The sequence below is a fragment of the Ascaphus truei genome, chromosome 2, assembly GCF_040206685.1.
Source record: "Ascaphus truei isolate aAscTru1 chromosome 2, aAscTru1.hap1, whole genome shotgun sequence".
Taxonomy (NCBI): Eukaryota; Metazoa; Chordata; class Amphibia; order Anura; family Ascaphidae; genus Ascaphus; species Ascaphus truei.
This window is the reverse complement of record NC_134484.1, coordinates 40,509,655-40,536,579: the sequence shown is the minus strand read 5'-3', so window position 1 is coordinate 40,536,579 and position 26,925 is coordinate 40,509,655. Positions and strand designations below refer to the sequence as shown.

The window sequence follows — 26,925 nt, the reverse complement described above, 5'->3', positions numbered from 1 at the left end:
ATAATAATGGGGGAGAAAAAGAGAAAGTAAATATTTCAATATACTGTATAACTGAAATTAATCATTGGATTAGGTCAATTGCCATACATATACAGCTCCTGAATAAACTGTACATACAGTACAGATCCGTCCCCCGGAAAACCACAGATTTTCTACCCCACCCCCCCCCCCACCAAAATCTGTCTGCGGATTGGGTACTAAAAAATCCGAGCGGATTATTCCAAATTCATCATTGGATACAAATCGGGCGGATTTTTAAGAATCCACACTCAGATTCCATATTGAATCCGAAATCCGCACCGCAGATGGTTAAAAATCCTCACTCACATTGTTTTAAAAAAATCTCCTCTCTCTTCCCCTCTCTCTTCCTCTCTCTCTCTCTCTCTCTCTCTCTCTCTCTCTCTCTCTCTCTCTCTCTTCCTCTCTCTCTCTCTTCCTCTCTCTCTCTCTTCCTCTCTCTCTCTCTTCCTCTCTCTCTCTCTTCCTCTCTCTCTCTCTCTTCCTCTCTCTCTCTTCCTCTCTCTCTCTTCCTCTCTCTCTTCCTCTCTCTCTCTTCCTCTCTCTCTCTCTTCCTCTCTCTCTCTCTTCCTCTCTCTCTCTCTTCCTCTCTGTCTCTTCCTCTCTCTCTCTTCCTCTCTCTCTCTTCCTCTCTCTCTCTTCCTCTCTCTCTTCCTCTCTCTCTTCCTCTCTCTCTCTTCCTCTCTCTCTCTTCCTCTCTCTCTCTTCCCCTCTCTCTCTCTTCCCCTCTCTCTCTCTTCCCCTCTCTCTCTCTTCCCCTCTCTCTCTCTTCCCCTCTCTACCCCTCTCTCTCTTCCCCTCTCTCTTCCCCTCTCTCTTCCCTCGGATTTAATCTGAGTGCGGATTTTTAACAATTTTTATTCATGCGCAATGTGGATTGTCGGTGATAGGAAAAAAAAATCTGAAAAAGGCATTTTTGAGACTGATCCGCTGAAATCCACGGAACCAAATTAACCAGCCGATCCAAGGCAGATCCAAATCCAATCCAAAAATGTTATTGCTCTTTTCAAATCTGGACATCTAGGAGTAAATGAAAAAAAACAACAAAGGATGCAAGAATATAGTACAGTACAATAATAAGATTAAAAATCAGGTAATATAATGACTCTCAAAGAAAAAATAATTTTAGTCGTTGGTAAATATGCTGCCAGTTTTTTCCACCATAATTGCACCAGTTTTGCTCCAAATAAATGTTTATACATTCCCGCGTGTGTATACATGATATTATTTTATTGTGATACACACAGATGTAACCAAACTTAATGTTCATGCTGCCAGAGGATCCCGCAGAATCCTGACCGGAGCCTCCCCAGGCAGCGGGCAATCACTCCATGAGGGGTCCCTTTCGGGTGAGCGGACCCCCCACAGGTTTTACTGACCCCGGAACCGCGGTGTTTTGCTTTTCATCCCGCGGTTCCAGGGACAGGGAATATGGCCGCATCTGTACAGTATTTACCATCTATGGGCAGTTATCAGATAGCAACAGATAGCCTTTTGCTGTCTGATTTGCATTACATTACGTCCACTCACATTTGTAGAAGAATACTTCTCACATCCTGCACATTCATTTCATTATTTACGGTAATTCGGCCCATTCATTTCATTATTTACGGTAAAAAGGCTAGTCATTTTAAAATGCAATCAAATAACATGAGAGAAATGCCAGAGCTGACGTCTGCTTGAATAACACTGCGTCTACTGTAGTTATTTTTAATGTTTTAATTAGTTTATTGACTGTGATAATAATTGATGTGCAATTAGTTTGTGTGCTGGGACAAGATTAGTTCCCAAAACTGAGTTAGAATGAGAAATTATTATCTAAAAGCTGCTACTTAATAAGAATTGTGTTTGAAGATTAATGAACGTGCAAAAAAATAATTAATTTTCTGTGAAATGAATCATGGCAGCAGGTGACCTACAGAGATTGTATTTATTACACTAGGGGGGCTCAACTCCAGTCTTCAAGACTCCCCAACAGGTCAGGTTTTAAGGATATACCTGCGTCAGCACAGGTGGCTCAGTCAAGAGACTAATCCACTGATTGAGCCACCTGTGCTGAAGCAGGGATAACCTTACTACCTTTCCTCCTTACCTACAGTGGCTAGATAAAATAATCCTTTACTAGGAGGGAGAGGGGGACAGAGAAAGAGAGTGGAGGAGGGAGGGAGGGACGGTGACATCAATGTAACATAGTCTCTCTGTCGACAAAGACATACAGTATCAAAGAGAACAATTATTGATGCAAAAATGGAATGCAAAAGAGTTTTCTTTGTAGCAATATTTTTGCGCAGATAATTCTTAATGAATACAGAAAGAAATCGTGATTTTTAATGCTAGAAATGCTCTTTTTCTGTTTTCAGGTGGTTTTCCATGGCTAATAATAATGTACTTTAATTAATGCATTTAATGCCCGTAGAGTCGTTGGCATGCAAATTTGACTTGAATGCAATACATTTTCTGCTTGCTGCTGTGCAACGTGTAAAATAGCTTGTTATTCATGTTTCTTGCATCTGGCAGTGCAGAGTAAATGAGGGCTTCAGCACAGTATTAGGGGATATATTTTTATTTGGACTAATAATTGATATTATTTTAAGAGTTCTTCCTCTCTTTCTCAGTTCAGCAATACTGATTTATAAAGATTCCAGGAGTTTAACTGCAAATAAAGATACCACATGTGAGCACATTCACGTCTCAGACAGGTCTACAACCCTGCTTGTCTCCATTATCTCTTAGCATACAGTGCTTCCACTACAGCAAGGGATTCTGGGAAATGACATATTAATGAGCACAGTGTCGTCACCTTTTGCTTCTTTTCCATTTTAACATGGACACCCTCTAAGCGTATGCCTGCCGCATTACACAGCGTTTCAGCACAACCTGGGTTAAAGAAGAGCAGAGCCCGCACACCTACTCACAGACAGCTTACCTTTTGGGTCTCGTCAGTGTGAGGCTGGTTATACTGGCATTGCAATGTGAAGCTGGGATAGGTTTCAACCCCACATTAAATAAGTTATGGTGGATAAAAAAAAGTGACAAAAACCCTGCACCGCATAGCATACAGCAAATGAAAATATCACTTGTAAAAATATAAATGTCCCATCAAAACAAACAATAATTAAAAGAGTAAATTAAGTTAAATTAATGGGAAAGCTTTCAGCTCAATTAAATCAAAAACTAGATCAATTTTATAGGGTCTGGGAACTATGTCCTAACTCTGATTGATTATTATCCCTGATCTCCTTTATCTTTTAGCCCTTATACATACCTCTACTTCTAAACTAACTTTTCCACCCCTCCCCTTCCCACTCATTTCCTCTCTGGCCCCATCTTTATCTATCCCTTTTTCTTTATCTTTTCTATGTTATAAAATAAAAAAAATAAGAATAACTGGTGATTAAAAGAATCAAAAAAAGATTTAAATATATCGTTTGGAAATGGAACATGTAGAAAATTGTAAAGAAATCATATAGAGAAGATAATTGTATTTGCTAAGATAGATATATTAAAAATGTAAAGGGATAAATATTGTTCTATTGACAACATTGTATATGTAAGTAAGATGTTAATATATTCATATAAAATAATTAAAAAAAATATTGAAACAAAAAAGAAAATATCACTCGTGAGCAATACATGTCTCAGACAGGTCTGCAACCCTGCTATTCCCCATTATCTCTTAGCCTCCACTGCAGCCGAGGATGTTAAAACCAAGATAACAATGTAAGGCAAATCTGGAGAAGTTATGGCAGAGTTATGGCAGAAGACATGGTATATAGACAGGGCAATACATGGTATATAGACAGGGCAATACATGGATGAAAGGGATTCCGTTCACTCTCGGGAAAAAAAAGCTTGTTTTGTAATATCAATTATTAGTCCACAAAAAGGTATCACCTAATGCTGAAGTACTCATTTACTCTGCACTATCGCAACTGGAGTAACACGGCTGTTTCTAGCTAGTTACATTTGACACAGATAGAAAGCCAGGCAAGAGTTTCTGTACCTCAGAACCGGTTGGTAGAAAAATGACACATTGAGATTCAGAATTTGATTATTATACAGTGTGTGCACAATGTTACTCCTTGGTAGCTCCTCCTATTGATACTAACCACATGTAGATCATACCGACACTTCCCAAATTGCAAGCTGATGCATACTGAGCTAAATTAGAGCAATACACATTCATACTTTGACCTTAACATATGTGGGTTAAAAATTCAATTCTTTTTACAGCAATTTTGGTTAGTAATTGCATTTACACATACAGTAAAGCAGGGGTGACCAACCATTGGCCCACGTGCCACATGCAGCTCTCCATGTCTCTATGGTGTGCAGGGGCAGAAGCCATGGGAAGCCAGAGCGGCCCTAAACAACTCCTCTCCTGAGCTCCTATGGAGCAGCGACCTGTGGTGGCCTCCCAAGCAGCACAGGGTACAGTGAGTATACATCCTGACTGCTGGGAGCTCCACATGGGGCTGGCTGTGGAGACAGGAGAGCAAGGTACTGTAAGGACAATTACACCACTATCCCCTCTTCCCCCACTGCCTTCCCCTTCCCTCCTGTCGCCCCCTTGCCCCCTATTACCTTCTTGACCACCACTGCCTCCCCTGTCACCCCCTTGTACCAACTGCCCCGTCACTTTAACTTCTCCCTGTCACTCCAACTGCCTCCCCCGTCACTTCAACTGCTTCCCCCCATCACTCCAACTGCCTCCCCCTGTCACTCCAACTGCCTCCCTGTCACTCCAACTGACTCCCCCCTGTCACTCCAACTGCCTCCCCCTGTCACTCCAACTGCCTCCCCCCATCACTCCAACTGCCTCCCCCTGTCACTCCAACTGCCTCCCCCTGTCACTCCAACTGCCTCCCCCTGTCACTCCAACTGCCTCCCCCTGTCACTCCAACTGCCCCCCTCCTGTCACTCCAACTGCCCTTGTCCCCACTGCACCGCTGTCACTCCAACTGCCTCCCCCTGTCACTCCAACTGCCTCCCCCCGGTCACTCCAACTGCCTCCCCCCAGTCACTCCAACTGTCCCCTTGTCCCCACTGCACCGCTGTCACTCCAACTGCCTCCCCCTGTCACTCCAACTGACTGTCCCCATAGTCCCTCACTGCCCCCCCTTCCCATGTGTCACCCCCTCTTCCCATGTGTCACCCCCCCTCCCAATGTGTCACCCCTCTTCCCATATGCCACCACCTTTTCTGCCCCTCTTCCCATGTGTCACCCCCTTTTCTGCCCCTCTTCCCATGTGTCACCCCCTCTTCCCATGTGTCACCTCCTATTCCACCCTCCTCTTGTATCACTCCCTCCTCCCCCCTCTCCTTCCTCCCCCTCCCCATGTGGCACCCCTCTCCCCCCCCCCCTCCATGTGTCACCCCCCCTCTCCAATTTGTATTCCATGTCAGGTTATAACTGCCTCCCCCTGTCACTCCAACTGCCTCCCCCCATCACTCCAACTGCCTCCCCCTGTCACTCCAACTGCCTCCCCCTGTCACTCCAACTGCCTCCCCCTGTCACTCCAACTGCCCCCCTCCTGTCACTCCAACTGCCCTTGTCCCCACTGCACCGCTGTCACTCCAACTGCCTCCCCCTGTCACTCCAACTGCCTCCCCCCGGTCACTCCAACTGCCTCCCCCCAGTCACTCCAACTGTCCCCTTGTCCCCACTGCACCGCTGTCACTCCAACTGCCTCCCCCTGTCACTCCAACTGACTGTCCCCATAGTCCCTCACTGCCCCCCCTTCCCATGTGTCACCCCCTCTTCCCATGTGTCACCCCCCCTCCCAATGTGTCACCCCTCTTCCCATATGCCACCACCTTTTCTGCCCCTCTTCCCATGTGTCACCCCCTTTTCTGCCCCTCTTCCCATGTGTCACCCCTTCTTCCCATGTGTCACCTCCTATTCCACCCTCCTCTTGTATCACTCCCTCCTCCCCCCTCTCCTTCCTCCCCCTCCCCATGTGGCACCCCTCTCCCCCCCCCCCGCCATGTGTCACCCCCCCCCCCTCTCCAATTTGTATTCCATGTCAGGTTATACCCTGTCAGGAAATATACACTGACACAGAGCATAACCTGACGTCACTACACACGGAGATGGCCGGTTTATGCTCTGTCAGGGTACACAGGTATTGGTTTGAATTTTGTTTTTTATTGTGGTCCTTTGACAATGACACTGGTAAATTCTGGCTCCAACTCCCCGTCAGGTTGGCCGTCCTTGCAGTAAAGAGCCACGAATCAATGTTGGCCTGTATGTATCAAGGCTTAATTGTTGCAATTCTATGCACCACATGTATGTGTATATAAAAATTATGCTTGATTTGTCTTTCATTCGCCCGTTTCATTTTTTTGGCTACAAAATCGCACCAGTCGTGAACAAAGGAAAAGTTACTGTAGTACTAGGGAGATGCAAAACTGTGTGAAATCAAAACCTACCGGACCTTACATTGCAAAGGCAAATTCAAAACCTAAACCATTTTTAGAACCCAAACTATGAAATTATGGAAAATGGAACGAAAACTAGAACACAAGCCAAGTGCTCGTGTCACCAGGGGAGTTAAAAACGTGGGGGGTTTCTCATCATATCTTATTTTAATTCATGTAAGTGTCTCCGTTAAATTATTCTAGTTTCCTACTTATTTTTAGGATTTAATATTTATTTTAAGCCTCTTTTCAGGCTTCATTATGCTATTTTAGAATGTTTTTGTTTATTTTGCGTTTTTTCCATAATTTGGTAAAAATGCAAAAACAAATCAAATAGTTTTGGCAAAACCAAAACGTGAACATTGTTTTTGCAGTAGGACCCCTAGATCTGCATAAAACATGTCCTTTTGTTTGTTTATGTGCAATTTGGAAACTGCTTAAAAAGAGGTGTAAAGGGTCTATTTGTGTATGTCTCCAGGGTGCATAACTAACTGCTGCAAATTATGGCACCATATTTATCAATTTAAAAGATCCTATTAAAAGCAATGTGGTGTTTCCTTTGATAATTACTGTGCTGGTTTTTTTGCAGCCAGGAGCCTTTCATAAATGACCACAATGCACAATATTTGCTCTTAAAAAATGACAGCAATATCATTAGTGAATCATACCGGACACATTTTAAGCACTTTGCATAACTTACTGTATTTGCTATTTGTGTGCTACGTTTCAACTTTTGCATATGGAAAGGAAGGAAGTGAGGAGTCTTCTTCACAAGGAATGCGATGTGTGGGCAACATGCAGAGCTCCGGTTATAGTGATAGAAAGCAAGTTTGTATAGGGTAGCTGTTTATCACTCACACTCTCAGTCATACTCAGTCCATCTCATAAATAGTTGATTTTCTGTATCTCTCTGGGACATCAGGTGTGCTCATCACACATGCCCATCCTCTATCTAGAGAGCCCCCTTATCTCTTAGGGCCTGGTACTTAGCCATTTTTGCTAGCTCTGAAGATACCACGCAGCCCCATCATTAGCAGGATGCAGCCTCAAGCATATGTTCTGTAGGTTTGCCTGGGGAATTGTCAGTTCTTACATCACTGAAATTGGCTTCATTCTGTGCTTTTTCCAGTCTAAATATTATGTCTATTTTTGTTTATCTCCCGTAGGCAAAGGCAAGCACTTTGAATGCTGAACCAACAAGTGAGTCTTTGTATGATGGTATTAATACCATTGTCACTATTGCAGTTGACGGAATGTACAGCAGAGGAACGTGTAAGATATAAAGGTTCATGTGGCTTAGCTAAAAACAGTGATCATAAGAAAAAATACACGGGCACTCTATACAAAAAACCTAATACTTGCAGGTGCTGAACCCTAGGGATACTGTAGGTATCCCATAATGTCCTCTTGCAGAAGAGAGTAGCACTCCTAATTCACTTAGAAGCGGTGGGAAATGTATTACATCTCCAACGTTTCAACGCAGTAAAGGTTTCTCATGGTGAACAAACAGTGGAATCGTTCCAAATGAAAACCCTCTCTGGGTCCCTCCCCCGCAGCATACATCAGGGGATGCAATTTGAAATTAATTACAATACACGTCACAGTCATAAACAAGCACAAATAGCATATATACAGTACATAGATTGTGTATACAGTACATTACCATCATGAAAAGGTCAATCGGATGTAAAAGCACAAAATCATACATGAAGCACTGTTAACCAGGCTGTGGAGGTATTTTCATATGTGTGTCACGCCTCCACATTACAACGCAGAAGTGACGTGAGTAGAATACTTCCTTCTTATTGACTACAGATGAATCCCCTGTTACAATAAAAAGAGGGGTATAACAAGGTGTTGGAAAATTAAATAAGACTTCATCCGATTTGATCATTCCATAAATGGTATCTTCTCAGCAGGTCCGCCGGCAGATTTCCCGGAGGAAATTACTCAATTACCTCCAGCTCACTCAATTCCACCTCCCTCAATCCCAGCCTCCTCACTGACCACACACACACACACACACACACACACACACACACACACACACACACACACACACACACACACACACACACACACACACACACACTTCCCTGCAATGCCCACACAATCTCCCCCTTAATACCTACACAATCGCCCCCCCCCCCAATAGTTACCCTAAATACATACACAAACTCTACCCCCATCCCCAAATACATACTTACACTTACCTTGGGGATGGTCTGCGGCCTCTGGTGCCCCAGCTCTCTCCAGCAGGACCACCTGCTGCGCCTGCCACTCTCCCACATCAGGCGCCGCTCTGTTCTGCCGGTGCGCAGGAAGCTGGGTCCGATTTCCGGTGCACACCGGCGGGACAGAGAGGCACTGTCATGGTTGAGATGCAGGCCCGGCATGGAACAGAAGCCCGCAGCAACTGGGCAGAGCCAGGGCCCAGTGGCAACCAGTGGCCCGGCGACCAGCCACAGAAGTTTGGCCTGACGTCTGGCGGCCGGCCCCCCCAGCAGCCACCAGACCCAGGACACTTGTTCCTACTCTCCCCCCTGTCATCGGCCCAGCTTCTTATACTGCATACAATAAAAAGAATATGTTTAAAACATTATTCTGTGTATCAAAAGCTGAGTAAATATATCTAATGTTTCCTTTATGACAAAAGTGAATTTACAACAAAAGACAAGCCAGAAAAAACAAATCTTTCTGTGATGTGTTAAGTGCTGCCTCAAAAACAGGCATTAAATTCAAAAGTGAGAACACCTCATAATGTGAAATATTAGATATGAACAATATAAATGTAGACATTCTTGCACTCCTCCCCGTCTCACACACCACCTCGCTCTCTCACCCCCCTCTTTTTCTCTCCCCGTTCTCACACTTCCTCCTCTCTCACCCTCCCCTCACACTCCTCCACTCCTCTCTTCTTACTCAATTCTCCCTCGTATCTCACTCAATTCCCACTCCTCTCACTCAATTCCCCCTCCTCTCTAAGTCAATTCTCCCTTCTCTCGCCCTCATCACCCCCTACTCAAACACTCAATCCCATCTCCTCACACATTCAATCCCCCCATACATACTCAATTCCCCTCCACCACATTCAATTCCCACCCATCCCACTCAATTCCCTTCCCCCTACACTCAATTCCCCTAGACTCAATCCCCCAATAAGGAAATAAGACATTTTAACGGGGTGGGGGTAGGCTTGCTCAGCTCCTGGATGCTTCAGTATGGGACAGTGGGACGTGGGAGCTAGCTGCAGAGAGTATTGGTCAGTGATGGCTGGCCTGCCTGACTTCCGCGCTGCGAAACAGGCAGGGGAGGAGGAATTGGCCAGAGGAGTGAGGGCCCCACCCAGCTCAAGCAGCCGGACGTGGAAGTTGGGCCTGACCTCTGGCCACCTCCGCCTGGACCAACTTCCAGCACCAGCCGGCAGAGCCCCTTGTGCTCTCGGCCCCCCCCCCCGTCCCCCCCTACATTGCACGGTTTAGCGGGACGCTAGTTATGCCACTGGTAATAGTCAAGTCCCTGTGTGCACTGCTAAGAATTCCATGGGGAAGTTCAGTGTATACATTATGGGACTGGGCGGATACGGAACCTGCTCCAGTAAAGCTCTCACATGGATATATATATGTAACACCCTTACCCCCCCCCCTAATGGAGATTGGTAGTTACATGGTGTTCTGTGGTGCTGTGTAGCTCACCTGTAGGTCTCCAGGAGGTCTGAGTCTCCGCAGATGGTAGAGGGAGTAGGCAACAGGGCAGGCTTTCAGTGTTGTTGGTGCAGCGCCTCCATCTTGCAGAGCTCTGCCAGGGGCACAGGTATTCTCCACAGGGACCCTCCTAGTAACTCACACGCCAGGTAGGGAAACAGTTCAACTATTTATTGGCAGACCTGCTCACACCTTCCATCTCATGCAAGAGAGGTACTCGTCACACTGCATTAGGTATATCATAATTCCCTCGCAGCTTGCATGATGATCACTCCTTGACTAGGCCCCAAGGAGCTTGAGGCCCCTGGGCTAGTCTCAACCCCCCTACACCCTCATGGGGTAAGGTAGAAACACTACCCACTCCCTAAGGAGCATGCTAAACTGGAACACACTGAATTGGATAGGGGGCCATCTTTTATACCAGGGGAGGGTTCCACTCCTAAGCTCTAGTAAAATGGGCAGCGCTCCTCCAGTGAGCCCAAGCCCCCCTGGCACATGCTCCAACGGTTTCCAGACTGCACCCGGAAACCACACCAAATTAACTCCGTACTGAGGGAACTCACATGCTGGCCCATGTGAAAGGGATTTAACCCTAACACTGCCTGCTCCTTACCAGGACTTACATGCTGGGGCCAGGAAACACATAGCCAGGGGCTACATATATTTTTACAAAATGGCATTTGATTTTGCTGTAGTATAAAATAAAGCTATTTGAAGAAACCGCTAAAGGGCCATCATTTTTATCTTTACAGCTGCAAAGACCACAAGACACGTTACCTTAGTAATTGATGAGGATCAACATAAAAAGAAGAAGGATGTCAAAAAAGCAGGGGAAGGGGTCAAAACGAAGATTAAAGTAGAAGGACAGAAGCTTACAACATTACAGGTAGGATAGATGCTTGTCATTTGAGGTCATGATCTGTTACATGGTCCTAGACCACTTCGTGGAATTCACTTATGTATTGTTTAAGTGGCTCTTTGTTAGTTTTTTCAGAATCGTACTATGATACAAACTGTAAGGGTTCCTGTTATTTGCAAGTAAAGGTGTCTTCAAGAGTCTAGATACAACACTGTGGGTACATGGATCTATGAACTCAAGATGGTTCCACTAGTCCTAGAACATAATGCAAGAACTTTCTTTTATTTAATTGTCCACTAGACATAACATGATGGGGTACACTGATGGCCCTCTCTCTCCATCTTCCATTTACAGTACGTCAAATGGGGTGGGTAACAACATGGTCGTGATGCCAAGAAGCAGGTGGCATTTGGGTGTTACAGATCTTCCAACAGTTAGAGGGTTAAATGAATAGAAGTTTAGAAATAAAATAAATGAAACAAATTAAATTATACAAACATATTAGAATTAAATAATTTGCATCACTTCATACAGTAGGCTGCCTTATAGGGGTTCTCTGAATGTCACGACTAATGCTTTGTTCTAGTGTCTCTTGTGCCATCAGAGCATTGAACAGGAATAAAACAGAGGTGAAGACACCTCCACTTCTGTTCACAACACTGAGGGTTGTCATGACCAAGTGATCGCTACCCCAAGTGACCATGTACTTGCAAACCTAGGCTTTCAGCAGGGATAGGGTTAACAATTGTAATGCAGCAGGGGAAAAGCAGAAAATGTATTTATAGTATAAGTATTATTAAAGTATACATATAATTCTAATTTTCACATATGAATTTCAACATGAATTATAATCATAGAATATGTAGCTAACAAAATGGCATGATCTATTCACTTTCTGAGAAAGGAGTCATCTTATCTCCAATCATATGAAAGAAGTCGGCTGTCAGTACTTTTAACACCTTTATACCTTCCGGGATCAATTCACTAGGCAGGACAAGATTATTGAACAAATTGTGTTTATTCGGGCAAGCCCTCAGACATACATAAAGTGCACAAAATACAGTAAATACATACCAACTGGGGGTCTTGGGTGAGTCACTAGGTGGAGGATGCCGACAATGCGGGAAATATGAACTGGCCAAAGGAAATCACGCCTACGAGCTCCATCTCGGCAACACCTTTCTCTGGCCAGCCCATTGTCGCCCGCTTGGCAGGCACCACCGTGTCTGGCTACTACAAAGGGTCTCGCCCGTTGACAGTCCATCCGCAGACCTGTTCCTCCGCCCCTTCCCGCCTGCCAGTGGTCCTGACACCATGCCAGTCCGTCCCTTTGATTCGCCATTGCGATGCAGACCACTTGGCTAATTACATTACCGGGACGGGTATAGCAATGGATACCCATCTTATAACATTGGGAACTTGGACTCCAAAACATGGACTCTGCACTATGTTTTAAAACCCAATTGCAGAACTTGCTGGCGGAGCAAAGATATCCCATAGAGTTACATTGAACTCCATACACATTGAGTCTTTATGTACATACGCGTACCCGCAAATAATACACTATTTGCGGGTAAAATATCAGTACTCACGGTATAACCGGTCAGCACCCCCAACACAGTTTTTAACCCTATTTGCCCCCCAACATCCACCTTTAAACTTCTGTTCCCAAAGTCCCGTTCCTGCAGCTATTTCCTATCAGGGACCCTAACCACACATGGCATTCCTAGCTTATAACCCTGCAGGGGACATTTCAATGGGAACATAGGTACAAAGAAACACATTAAATCACATTACTGAACCCAAGAGCTAACACTCAATAGCTCTTGACACACGGTTTTTAGGGGCACCCAGCCGGGCTTCACCTTTATTATGAAGGCCGGCTACCCCTACCGTCACATCGGCCATTAGTCTAAATTATCTGTGTAACATAATTATGTATTTGTTTCCATAAACCCCCAAATGTAGGGCACATTACCCCCGTGATCGTGGCCACTACAGAAACTGTCATCACCTTTGAAATGGATTTATTTTGATAATTGTAGTGACCTCTTCCAATATATTGTTCACATTATATTAGTACCGGTTGGCATTTTAGGAGCACATGTCCAGCTCCATTCTTCCTCAGAAGTAACAATATTTAATTTGCTGCTGTTATTATTATTATTATTTTTTCATATTCTTTAAATGTTAAAAAGATGAAGGTGCTAGATCAGTTGTGAGTTTGGCCTTTGTCCATTTCAGATATATGATGGGGAACTGGAGAGTGAATTTCAGAATTTTGAAGACTGGGTTAAAACCTTTGAACTTTTGAGGGGAAAATCTACAGATGATGATAACAGTGCTCATGGCGATAGAATTATTGGTAAATTCAAGGTAAGTATTAAAAATATGTTGTAAAGTGTATATGTATACTGTATATACATATGGCCTCATTGTTGTTTTATGAGAAAATGAACTCCATACTTTGTATATACTGTAATTATATGTTACTGATTCCTTCACATTCTTTATCAGTATTTATTTTCATTGTGATTTTCAAAGGGTTGTTTCAGCATATACAAGAGCCTTGAGGACTCCAGCACTATGGATGGCGGACAGCTAAGTATTCTGCAAGGAATTCCACCGAACCACTCTGTGAAAGTGTTGATACGAGTCTACGTTGTGGCAGTAAGTATTCTATCACCAGCTCAGCATTTTTTCATTCCTGTTGAGGAACATTTCAGAATTAATACTGTGGTTTTAGCATTGCTGGGCACAACTGCCTGTCAGTGTAATAAGCCTCTTTGAGTGAGTTTTCAGATTCTTTACTTCTTTAGTAAGTGTTAGTATGTACAGTAGTAATGTTTTTCTCTAGAATTTGTGCAGTGCAACAGGCAAACGCTCTAAGGAAAGATCTATGTTTAGAATCTAAAGTGACACACTCAGTGTGCTCATCTGCATGTTATTACTGTACATATAGTAGATTCCTTGTCTGCAGTTTAAGCACTACAGTATATGACATGTAATAAAGGAACAAGTGGAGACGTTTTGGTGGACCTGTGGAGCCATGCAGAGGAGCTCATACATTTCTTATCTTTGCTGTAGCATATGGAATAAAAATGAAATGACTTCAGAACTGCACAGCGGTTTTACTGTAGGTGAAGTATTTTGGGGGAAATTACCAGAGCTATTTTCAGTGAAGAGCAATCAGAGCTTAGAAGATGTGTGTGTTGATTTCTATCTTATAGAATAATTGCTGGAGAGAACAGTCATTATATTTTTCCTCTGGCTCTCTCTTATCTGAATGACACTGAAATGAGTCATTCTACAATACTTAGCAACATGTAATAGAAATGCAATAAAAGTTTTGTTACCATTTTAACACATAATGTATGAGATTTGATCACTACAACAACAAATACTATGGGAAGCACAATGTGCAATAATGTAGTTTGGGGATCCTGGCCCATTGGGGATTCTGGCCTGTTGCAATAAGACACCTTTCAGCACAAAGGACATTGACGTGAATGGGCTGTAAGGTATGTTCCAGCACTGGAAGGTGCCCTGCAGTATGTGCTATGGTCTGTATCAATGTAGAGAAAAGCGTGTTTAGACGCACTGCTCCGTTTTTTGGAGCTGAGCTGCGGAATTTATAAGAACAGTTTCTTACATCTGCTGATGTTTGTTAGACTTTCGCCTCTTCAGATATGGACGATTTGTGAGGGCAAATATAAGTCAAAAAGAGTGGCACAGAGAGATAGATGCAGGCTGTGATATTACATTATAATCTGATCACCATGTGACTCCTCTCCAACTCGTTCTACTGACACTCCCCATGGAGCAGGCAAGGAGAGACGGGAGGAGGAATTTGGAGCCAAATGCTTTGATACATTCATGTAGGTTTAGGGTGAAAATGCCCCTGGTTTTGCTCCAAAATTGCCTTGATAAATAGACCACCAAAGATTTTTCTGTACTTGGCTTTGTAATATTGATGAATATGTTGATCAGAATCAAAGTTGTCCAAAAAGAGGTGTTTTGGGGGAGGGTGGGGGGTTGGGTGGGGAGGTGAAACGATGGCAAGACCAATGTAATTTTTCTTTTTATTATTATTTGCATAAAAAAACAGAACTGCCTGTTTCTTGATGCTATAGCCAGCATTTAGTTTAAACCAACATTATAATTATTTTTTAGCTAATGAGGACCAAGAATAAAGAGGGTAATGAGCCCATATTCTAGGTTGCTCAACTCCAGTCCTCAAGAGCCCCTCTCCCCCAAAAAGGTCAAGTTTTAAGGATATCCCTGCTTCAGCCCAGGTGAAGGCACAGGCACAGCCTCTGAGTGAGCCACCTGTGCTGACGCTGGGATATCCTGAAAGCCTGACCTGTTGGGGATGGGGATAGGGGACTGGAGTTGAGCTCACCTGTTCTAGGGGTTGGCGGTAGCTGCATGATTAGAACATGAGACGTTTTGGAAAGCTGCATCATTGTGAACGTGCCACTGTTTTCTGATTCGACATTAGGGATTTAACCTGAGCCCAGCTGATCCAGATGGCAAATCTGACCCGTATATTGTGATACGACTGGGGAATACTGAAATAAAAGATCGCGACAATTACATCCCCAAACAGCTAAACCCGGTTTTTGGAAGGTAAGTTATATTTCAGACAAGGTCATTTCTGTGATTTTGTATATTTATAGTTGTGTGTTTCTTGTGTGTCGCCCACCTGCAGTTGCAGGACCCTCTACATGTTACTTAAATATTTAAGATTAATAGTAAAAATTGTAACTTTTTTTTTAACATCAGATTGAACAATAGAAATATCAGTTTTTTTACATGGCAGCCACAAATTCAACATTTGGGACATGAGAGAATGAGCAGTTGAGTAGTAACATTGCCTTTGTAGGTTAACGCTTGTGAAATGCAGTGTTCTCACCCTGTGACCATGGGGAAATCACTTTATATCCGGATCTGTGCATCAAAAGCAGCAGATCGATTGACCAAAATCCGAAATGAGCCGTGTCCTTGTTTTTTAATTTACAGTAGCAGTATGGAGTTTGTCTAATTGATTTTATAAACACTGTTTCATTGCTCAATGAGTCTTTGCTCTCAACTCCTGTCTCTACAGATAATCCTATGTAGCCCTGGTAAGAAATGGGGCTATAGTTCTATCCTCCTCCTGGTATAATCCCTGGTAAGGGCAGGTTGCCAGGAGTTATCATGGGTTTCCCCCACTTCAAGCACTGCCCTGAGTGGTGGAGGTAGGTCACCTGACCCTGTGTCAAAGCAAGAGACACAGGGGCGGTGCCTGCTGAAATCATAAAGAGCAGTGCACTTCCTATTTAGACACATACAGCAGAAGTGTGAAGGTAGAGTGACAAGTGAATGTCACAGTTAGTGTTAGGGAGGAGAGGAGTGAGCAGCTTCTGAGTAGAGCTGCTAGAGCAATTGTTAGTGAGGTGGACCAATACCTCTCACCCTGATTAGGGTGTGAGGGAAGAGTTAGCCCCACTCTGGATGCCCTTGATCCAGAGTGGTGGCAGGGAAGAACCATCCTAAAGGAGAACAGTCAGAGTGGATTGGACACCCCTGTACCTGTCTGCTGCTGCTGTGAATAAAGACTGCTGCTTTTAAATAGAAGCGCATGTGAGACTGGAATCTCTCATCACTGTGTGGGAACTCTCTGGTAAGGATTCCACCCCGCATTCCTTGGGCTTACAAAAGAGGGAGGCGCTCCACTGAATCAGAACGAAGGCATCCACCCCAGAAACCTGTGCCTGTTATCCCCCATGTCATCGCGGGAGACTCAGGCCCTCCTGTTGCCAGCAGGTATGCACCACACAAAGACATGTAGCCAGACCCAAGAACATCTTAGGGGGCCGATCTGCGATTGGCCCAGGGAGTGGGGGTTACACCTATATACTCATTTACATACAGTACATGTGCCGTATCTACATTATAAATTATGTACAGCTGTAGCAAACCTTTGTAACAGGTATTCCCCCACCCAATCACATATAGAGTGTATGTAAGGGGAAACCTATATGTTACCAGGTGTGGTGTGTATACCTGCAGGTTCACAGGAGGCCTGAGCCTCCGCTGATGGGAACCTGGGGTGCTTCTCTGTAACGATCTTCCATACAGCGCCTCCACCTATGTAGGGTTCTAGGAATGTAGAATGGCCCTCACACAGGACCTGCATATAGTAATCACATACACTGGAGTATAAGTATAAACGTTTACTATATGAAGGATATAACATACACAATACACGTGCGTTAACCATATGACATCAGCATTAACATCAATAACTGTACCACTATGTACCAAAGTCCCAAATGTCATTCACTCCCACTTAGGAGTGTGTACCCAGTGCCCACCACCGTGTACCCCCACACCGTGTCCACAGTATAACCCTTGTCCCGTGGTCAGCGCTGCCACTATATGTGAGTACTCTGTTGGTGCACTTTATAACGATACCTGCCCAGTGCGACGGCACCTGGCTTTAAAGGATCTTCACAAAGGATCCGGCGATCTCCTGCACGACGTCTGGGGTTCACCCGCGTGGTGATCCATCAGGGGCGTTCCCAGCCTGAAGATAGTCCAGCTCTCTTAATGCAGTAGGCTTGAGCCCAAGCCTCTTGACGGGAAGCGCAGCGTCCGCTGTGTCCCTAACTATTAAACAGCTAATGGGGCAGGGTCCTTAACCTAGGGCCTGTCCCTACAGCACCACAAGCTATTAGGTGGCTCACGACCTATCTGGGGCCCAGGGGGGCTGCTGGCCTAATGCAGCGGGTCACAGACCCCTGCACTCACCTCCTACCCCTAGCTCGTCCTGGTCCTGACTGCCTGTCTCCAAAACCCCGCAAAATGTATCTAATCCCCTCTGCAGGGAAATCCTACAGCCCTATTGGCTCCCTGGCATCACGTGGCATCCCCTAAGGCTCATGGGACTTGTAGTCCCTGCTTAGAGCCCTCTCCTCATTGGTGGTGTGTTTGTGCGCTTATCATTGCGCATGCGCGAGCTACAGGGGCCTCCCGTCGACTCGGCCCTCACTGCGCATGCGAGAACTCGCGCAAGATGGCGGCGCTCTGCACGGGAGCCGCCGGGGGCCTCCGGAGCACCAGAGCGCTTTCTGCTCGGCCCCCACCCTCCAGGAATGCTGGCGGGTCTGCCGCTTGGCTTCGGCAGCACCCACCATCGCTCCCGGCAGCGGAGGTAACGGGGGGGGGGGCGCAGAGCAGAGGGGGAACCTGGCTACATCTTATATAGCCATGGCTGGTCCAGCTATCTTTCTGCCCCTCCTGTCACGTAAGTCCCAGTAGCTACAGGCAGTGACAGGCTATCCTGTGGGGTTTACCCTCCTCATGCAGCCTCCCTGAGTGGTAAGAGAGGTGGTGTCATGGGGTTGGTTTTGCAGCCAATCCTGGTGCAGACCCTGTGCCCTCCACTTTTGCATTAGGGAGGATGTTCCAAATTGTAGGTGTGAGTTCTGCTTCCACCCTCCTAGGGTGAGGACGTGAGTCCTCCTCCACCCCTTCTGCGGAGAGGAGCGCAAGCTCTGTGCATAGCACAAGGCCTCAAACATTAACTGCTGGCCAGCACCATCCAGGGATCTGAGACCCCTACTCTACTATATGCAATGCTGTTTACCATCTGCAGTGGTTGCTACAACAAAGACCTCATTTATATACCCTGGCTGAGTAGAGGTTTATTAGCCAGAGGTATGAGAGAGAAAAAACTGTCACGGCATGGACTTTCAGTTCTCCTGGACCCTCGAAACATGTTTCCAGAGAGGGGGGGGGGAAACAGGGCTACACTTATTTCTCCCCTACTGATAACACAGAATATCACAGAGCTTCCATAGGATTCAATAGCAGTGATAACACAGAATATCACGACATACCCCAAGAGCAATAATACATCTGTAAAACGAATGTATTTTAATTAATTCGGCCCTTATGTTTCTATCACAGGGTTCAGGCACACAGGTATCCGTGGCAGGTTTGCTTGGGAGCTCTTATAATGTCTTTTATTCAGTGGTATTACAATATCAGAATCTGGTGACGTCCCCTGTTGATAGAACACGGTCAGACGTAATGCTGCACACTTTGGCTAACATAGTCTAAGAAGACTTCTTTACTTTGTTTACTAGATCTTTTGAAATTCAAGCTAATTTCCCGAAGGAATCTCTATTATCCGTTGTGATATATGACTATGATCTGATTGGAACGGACGACCTCATCGGTGAGACAAAAATTGATTTGGAGAACCGCTTCTACAGCAGACACAGAGCAACCTGCGGCTTGCAAAGTCAATACGAAATGTAAGATCTTTGGTTATTTAAAGTCGGCAAACCTCCTAATGAAGATAAATGTGTCTGCTTCTACAGCCCACTAAACTTTTAAGCCATAATTTACAAGCGGAACTGGAAACCTCTTTAAAACTTAGTTAAAATAAATGGATAACACAGACTCCAGCACTGTCCTAACTCCCCTCACTGTGACAAATAACATTCAGTGACTCACTGTATACATCATTCTCTGCTCTGTGTTCATCATTCTCTGCTCTGTGTTCATCATTATCTGCTTTGTGTTCATCATTCTCTGTAGCCACATTATCAAGTTTTCATAGACTAATTCTCTCTTTCAGACAAATAAGTAAATACACAAAAAAAAAATGTATCCTGACCGACCAAACCAAGTAATCATTCATTGTACCTCAAAAGCAAGTTTAATGGAGAACTTTAGTGTGCTATTACATATAGGGGACAGATGCACTAGGCTCCGATAAGGGGTATCAGAACCTGATCCAGGTTTAACTGCCATACAAGACGGTTAATGCTGCATCGCCCTCCGATATCCTCTATTTAGAACTTAGTGAAACAAAACAATGTGATTTTTTATATATTTTTTTGTAAATATATATATATATTACTTCTTTTTTTATGCAGAAGTATCTGTACCGTGTTAGCCGAGCTTAATAATCAAAAACAAATAGTCTATACCGTTCTGTGGATAAAGAAATGCTTTTATTTGTGAGAGCTTTCGAGATACACTGATCTCTTCTTCGGGCGATGTTACAATGGATAAAGCAAGATTTTTTTCAACTTTAAAACGGGCAACTTGGAATGTTATCTGTGGGTGAAGCCTATCCCTCCCCCTGTCCAGTATGCGATTTATTACTTTAGGTGTTAAATGGTCCCTGAATGTTTGTGATGTACAGCTGCAGCGGACGTTATTTGAACACTTCACGCGTTGTGTACATTGGAATACCAATGTCATGACGCGGGATGTCTTCCAACCTTACCGCCTTAAGACGCGAGTGCAGAGAATGGCATTTTAGAGTTCTGGTTTTTAAACACCTTAAATTGACACAGTAGCACAGTACTGTACACATTGCAATTCATTCATTTCATTGCACCCAAAGAAACAGAATCCATGAAATTCAAACAAAGCAATCGCGATAAGCGCGGGTGCCTGGGGCGATTGGCCGCGTTCATGCTGAGTACAGCAGAGCACACGAAATCGGCGCCGTGATTTGTTTGAATAACGGCCGCTGCAGCTGTAAGAGTGTATGTGTGTATGTGTGTAAAAAACAGTGCTCCTCATACTTCCTCCCAAACCTGGCCCTTCTACCTCCTTCCACATTACTGTTGGAAGTACGATAGTACGATCATTCACCCAGTAGCCCAAGCACGCTGCCTAGGGGTCACACTGGACTCCTCTCTCACATTCTCCTCTCACATTCAAAATGTTTCTAAAACCTGTCGCTTTTTCCTCCGCAATATTACAAAGATACGTCTTTTCCTCTATTGCTCGACTGCTAAAACTCTGACTCAGGCCCTCATTCTCTCCCGTCTTGATTACTGTAACCTCCTGCTGTCCGGCCTTCTTGCCTCTCACCTGTCTCCCCTACAATCTATCCTAAACACTGCTGCCAGAATCACTCTACTGTTTCCTAAATCTGTCTCAGCATCTCCCCTCATGAAATCCCTCTCCTGGCTTCCGATCAAATCCCGCATCTCACACTCCATTCTTCTCCTCACTTTTAAAGCTTTAGGCCCCGGACATGTTTGGCGCTTGCTTGCGGAAGCGTGCTAACGCACACTCCCGCTCAGCACTGAGCCCCTACAGCCGCAATTAGAGCGGCTTTAGTAGGGGCTCACCTGCGCTTCCGCGCACTTGCTTGCGGAAGCGCAGGTCTTAGGGGAATTTTAAATTCCCCCGCTTGCCGGCGAGACAGGCCGGTCACGTGAGCGGTTCGCCCAATGAGGGCGAACCAGCTCAGTGACGTCACTGGCCCGCCCCCGGCCCGCCCCCGGCCCGCCTCCGGCCCGCCCCCGGCCCGCCCCCGGGGAATGATTAAGGTACTTCAGAGTCTCTAATTTTCACCTGGTGACGGCGTTTTTGGCGCGAATCTAATCCTTTTTAATAGTGCATACTATCCTGCCTGCCCCACCGCTCCCAGTTGAAGGCATCTCGCCGAAACGCGTAGGAGTGGGTGCTTTAGGCAGGAACCCCTGGTTTGTCCCTCTCTTGGGATACGTAACTATACTTTATGAGCTGTTGCTCTAAGCATGTTTTGTGACACGTTTTTATGCATGTAGGACTGTGCTCAACACCACGATAGCTTCAGGACTGTGTTCTTTATATATTTGGAACTACATCATCTACTATTTTGTCTCTTTCATAGGACTGACTCTATTCATAGCTATGTGTAGCATGTTTGGGGATTATCATCCACACTTCATCAATCCTATGATAGCCCATGTAGTGGTTTGACCTTAGACGATAATTTTGGTCCCAGCTCACTCTTTATCATTGTATTTTGGTGTTGTATTTTCAGCCATTTCCTTTTTGCTTCAGACTTACATTGTCTGCTGTTTTTCCCAGAGATAGTGTATTTTTCTCTAGGGATTCATGATTCAGCCTGGGATACTATCTGTCCATCTACCCGGTTGTTTATAGTGTCCTATATGGTCTACGCACAGGGGATCCATGCCATGTTTTAAAATTCTGTGCTATCTTTTATCGTGTTTTGTGACATTTAATAAAGAAATATGTACTTTTGATATTGCAGACGGTATACCGGAGTGCTATTTTCTGGGCTTCTTTTTCTTCTTGCTTACATATCTATTGGCCCACTAAGCACCACTGACATACTTATTTAGTATACTGTATATCATTTTGTCAGTCTTTTGGTTGCCTTTATTGTGCAGTCTTGTCGATGCGGGGGCCGCTCTCTTTTTTAGCATATATTTATATACATACAGTATTTACTTTTTGTATAGGTTTTATATTTTTAGCCTGTAAACAAATCTATTCATCGCAGATGTTTTAGACAAAGCTTGTTCATCTAGACATGTTTCCTGGTGGTTCTGCTTCAGGAAATCACCGGATTGCCAGCAGTAAGTAGGCATAGCTATATCTTAAGTGTAGCTGCAGTAAAATGATTTCTGTGCCACATCTCTAGGATAGAGTTGGACTGCATCTCTAACAAGCCTCTCTAACTGCATGTATATAGAAATGTTCTTCACTATTCCTTCATCCTCCTATGTAAATATACAGCTAGTATAATGTTGCTATGTTTAAAAAGAGTCAATCATGTAACCCCGTAGGCTATTTAAAGTATCGGTCAATAATAACACATTGCAAATAAAGGATTGGCAAACATAGAAGTCAACATAGTGAAAAAGAGCAGAATCTATGATATCATGAATAAAAAGTGGCACACTTTCCAAAGATGGTACAAACCAATTCTCGCACGAGATGCAAAATAATGCATTATTTGATGCATCAGCAATCTACCATCATTGTCCTATCATACCTCCATTTCTTTTCTAGAGAAGGATACAATGCCTGGCGAGATGCAACTAAACCAACTGAGATTCTAACCAAACTATGCAAAGACAACAAATTAAATGGGCCATATTTACGTTCAGGCCAAATACAAATCGGAAGCAAAATCTTTACGGGACAAACTGTGTTTGATCAAGATGGTAACTACACATTACCTATACCCATAGCTCTGATATATGAACTAAAATCTGATATGTCTAAAAAGTATTCATTATTTTTTTTATTCTAACATTTATCTTGTCATCATATATTATACTGTATAAAAAATACCATAGTTCCAGGAGTTGCACTGAGAAACTGAAGGTTCAGCCCTGGCTAACCGACTCGTGAAATAGATGTATTTAATCTTTCTTGAGAACAATTAATCTAATTAAACTTCAAGAAACTGAAAAACAAATCACATTGCATGAATAAGGCTCTGATCTACAGTATAGTCATTGAACTATTTATTACTCAAAACATGTCAAGTTATAGCTCATATCCCTGATATTTTTAATTATCCTGAAAGACGCTGACAACTTAAAAAATTATTTATTTCATCATTATTATGTGGCGCTCTTATGGGTGTCTTGATTTTAAAATTAATTATCTATAAATTATATTTTTAATGGAGCATCTGGTGAAAATAAGAGGCATACCACTTACTTACACACTTCCCTGTAAGCAGTTTGGTTTCCCTCTTGATTATTTAGTAAGTGCATTTAATAATTTAGAGATAACATCCATCTGTGTCTAAGATTTGACATGTAATCTAATTCTGTTTCCTTTCTGATAGATGAGAAGGTTGAATCTTATGAACACCTGGCTTTGAAAGTTCTACATTCTTGGTCTGATATTCCTGGTGTTGGATGTAGACTTGTTCCAGATTACATTGAAACTAGACCCCTGTACCATAAGAATAAGCCTGGAATGGAACAGGTAATGCCACAATGTAGATGACATTAGTTTTTGACTTGAAATAACAGATAGAATCCCAATGTGTGTGTGTGCGTTTGCATGTCTTCCATACAGACGTAGTCAGACTCGCTCTCCCTGGAGCTGCTCGAAGAAAGTCGCAGTGGCTCTGGGGACAGTAAAAAGCTGCGGCTGTCTGCACGGGGTGCTTCGTTCTTCCGAATGGGACCCCTCACTGAGAGATTTCCAGCTGCTGAGTAATGTCGCAGTCAAGAGTCTGTGGCTTCCTCCGGCAGCGAGATGAGTTAGTCTGGTCAGATGTACAGTGTTTAATGAGGCAATCCCTCATAGGACAAAAGGGAATTAATTCCAGTGACATGTTTAAAGGGTCTCATCTGGGTAATTGATGCCTTTTTTACCCAAATCTGACACCTATAATTATTTTTCATATAAGACTTAGGAAGGGTTTTAGTTCCTCTGGCTGCCCCCTATTGTGTGATCAGCAAATCCCTGTACAGACAGAGCCCCCCTCCCCTTAACTTTGTTGGTTCTCTGATAAGGAAAGGGTGGGATACGGGTAAAGAAAACACTTGATTGACAAACACTTCCCATTCATAGGCCCCTAAAGAAATTCCTCTGGCTGACTATTTGGGATTGTACCATTAAACTGCAGACAAGGATTGTGGGTAATGACATGCAAATGAACACCCTGTGTACATGTCACCTTTAGCCTCCTAACCACTTTATCACATGGATCCACTGGAGCCTTGGCCCGCCGTGCTAGAGAATCTATGTACTAAAGTGGAAAGGAAGGTGTTTTTTTTGGATAGGAAGGGTGTTTTTTTTTTGGATAGGCAGGGTTTTTTTTGGATAGGAAGGGTGGGGGGTTTTGGATAGGAAGGGGTGGGTTTTTGATAGGAAGGGTGGGGGGATTTGGATAGGAAGGTGGGGTTTTTGGATAGGAAGGTGGGGTTTTTGATAGTAAGGGTGGGGGGATTTGGATAGGAAGGTGGGATTTTTGGATAGGAAGGTGGGGTTTTTGGATAGGAAGGTGGGGTTTTTTGATAGGAAGGGTGGGTTTTTTGATAGGAATGGTGGTTTTTTTGGATAGGAAGGGTGGGGTTTTTTGGATAGGAAGGGTGGGGTTTTTTGGATAAGAAGGGTGGGTTTTTTGAATAGGAAGGGTGGGGGGTTTGGATAGGAAGGGTGGGGCTTTTTGGATAGGAATGTGAGTTTTTTTGGATAGGAAGGGTGGGTTTTTTTGGATAGGAAGGGTGGGGTTTTTTGGATAGGAAGGGGGGGAGTTGGATAGGAAGGGTGGGGGGGTTTGGATAGGAAGGGTGGGGGGTTTGGATAGGAAGGGTGGGGGGTTTTAGATAGGAAGGGTAGGGTTTTTTGGATAGGAAGAGCGGGGTTTTTTGATAGGAAGGGTGGGGGGGTTTGTAGGAAGGGTGGGGAGTTTTGGATAGGAAGGGTGGGGTTTTTTGGATAAGAAGGGTGGGTTTTTTGAATAGGAAGGGTGGGGGGTTTGGATAGGAAGGGTGAGGCTTTTTGGATAGGAATGTGAGTTTTTTTGGATAGGAAGGGTGGGGTTTTTTGGATAGGAAGGGTGGGGTTTTTTGGATAGGAAGGGGGGGAGTTGGATAGGAAGGGTGGGGGGGTTTGGATAGGAAGGGTGGGGGGTTTGGATAGGAAGGGTGGGGGGGTTTGGATAGGAAGGGTGGGGGGTTTTAGATAGGAAGGGTAGGGTTTTTTGGATAGGAAGAGCGGGGGTTTTTTGATAGGAAGGGTGGGGGGGTTTGTAGGAAGGGTGGGGAGTTTTGGATAGGAAGGGTGGGGGTGTTTGGATAGGAAGGGTGGGGGGTTTTGGATAGGAAGGGTGGCGGTTTTTGGATAGGAAGGGTGGAGGGGGTTTGGATAGGAAGGGTGGGGGGTTTTGATAGGAAGGGTGGGGGGGTTTGGATAGGAAGGGTGGGAGGTTTTGATAGGAAGGGTGGGGGGGTTTGGATAGGAAGGCTGGGTTTTTTTTGGATAGGAGGGGTTGGATTGGAAGGGTGGGGCTTTTGGATAGTAAGGGTGGGGTTTTGGGATAGTAAGGGTGGGCGTTTGGGATAGGAAGTGTGGGGTTTTTGATAAGATGGGTGGGGCTTTTGGATAGGATGGGTGGGGCTTTTTGGATAGGATAGGTGGGGGGTTTTTTGGATAGGAAGTTTGGGGTTTTTGGATAGGAAGGGTGGGGTTTTTGGATAGGAATGTGAGTTTTTTTGGATAGGAAGGGTGGGGTTTTTTGGATAGGAAGGGTGGGGTTTTTTGGATAGGAAGGGGGGGGGAGTTGGATAGGAAGGGTGGGTTGGTTTGGATAGGAAGGGTGGGGGGTTTGGATAGGAAGGGTGGGGGGGTTTGGATAGGAAGGGTGGGGTTTTTGGATAGGAAGGGTGGGTTTTTTGGGATAGGAAGGGTGGGAGGTTTTTGGTGTTTTTTTTTTAGAAATGCATACATACAGAGGTGTTATTGTTATCTAAAGCTGACGCGAGGTTTAGTGGGTATTACAAATAGAAAAATTGGGGGAAAGCTTTCAACACAGAGGGTTATAACACCTACAGCAGGGGTGCGCAAACAGGGAGGGGGGGCGGGCTGGCGGTTACAGAGGCCCCATGTTCTTCCACAAGGCATTTAAATTAAATGCCGTGGGACTGCGCAAGGCCTCTGTAACTCCCTTATCTTGATTCAGCCGGCATCGCCATTGCAACACAGCGTAAAATTATGCGGTGGGGTCACGTGTCACATGACCCCGCGGCGTCATTTGACGCCGCCACAAAGGTAAGAGGGGTGGCGTGAACACTGGAGGAAAGCAGGCAGGGGGGCGCAGCACCAAAAGTTTGCGCACCCCTGACTTACAGTATAGTGTGGCCAACACTTTAGTATATTGCAAAAAAACAAAAACATATGGTGGGTACACAAAAGAACAATTCTCTACTCCAGGTTCTAGAGTTCCATCAGAAAGTGTTTTCATTGGAACACAGGAGGAAACAATGTTTCTGGCCATATCTGGGCCTTTAATCAGGTAAAAATAAACAATAAAAACACCAATATACTGTATATGAATAAGGTTCAGTGAGTATAAAATCCTTTGGGACATATTACTTACTGGAGTATACTCCTGGCTCATCTAACTCTATGCACCTTTTA

General features: G+C 44.6%; 1 protein-coding gene across 4 annotated transcripts in view; it reads left to right on the top strand.

The window, feature by feature from the left end:
• The window catches only part of FER1L6 (fer-1 like family member 6), a 215,154-nt gene that overhangs the window by 157,544 nt on the left and 30,685 nt on the right, over positions 1-26,925 (top strand). For 3 of the 4 annotated variants that reach the window (XM_075582211.1, XM_075582212.1, XM_075582213.1), the window contains exons 28-35: positions 7,605-7,710; positions 10,895-11,028; positions 13,246-13,377; positions 13,546-13,671; positions 15,503-15,630; positions 19,137-19,307; positions 22,828-22,982; positions 23,618-23,760. In XM_075582211.1, the coding sequence (XP_075438326.1) occupies positions 7,605-7,710; positions 10,895-11,028; positions 13,246-13,377; positions 13,546-13,671; positions 15,503-15,630; positions 19,137-19,307; positions 22,828-22,982; positions 23,618-23,760 (1,095 nt within the window). The remainder of the gene's footprint in view (positions 1-7,604; positions 7,711-10,894; positions 11,029-13,245; positions 13,378-13,545; positions 13,672-15,502; positions 15,631-19,136; positions 19,308-22,827; positions 22,983-23,617; positions 23,761-26,925) is intronic. The other variant, XM_075582218.1, reaches the window with a different exon arrangement.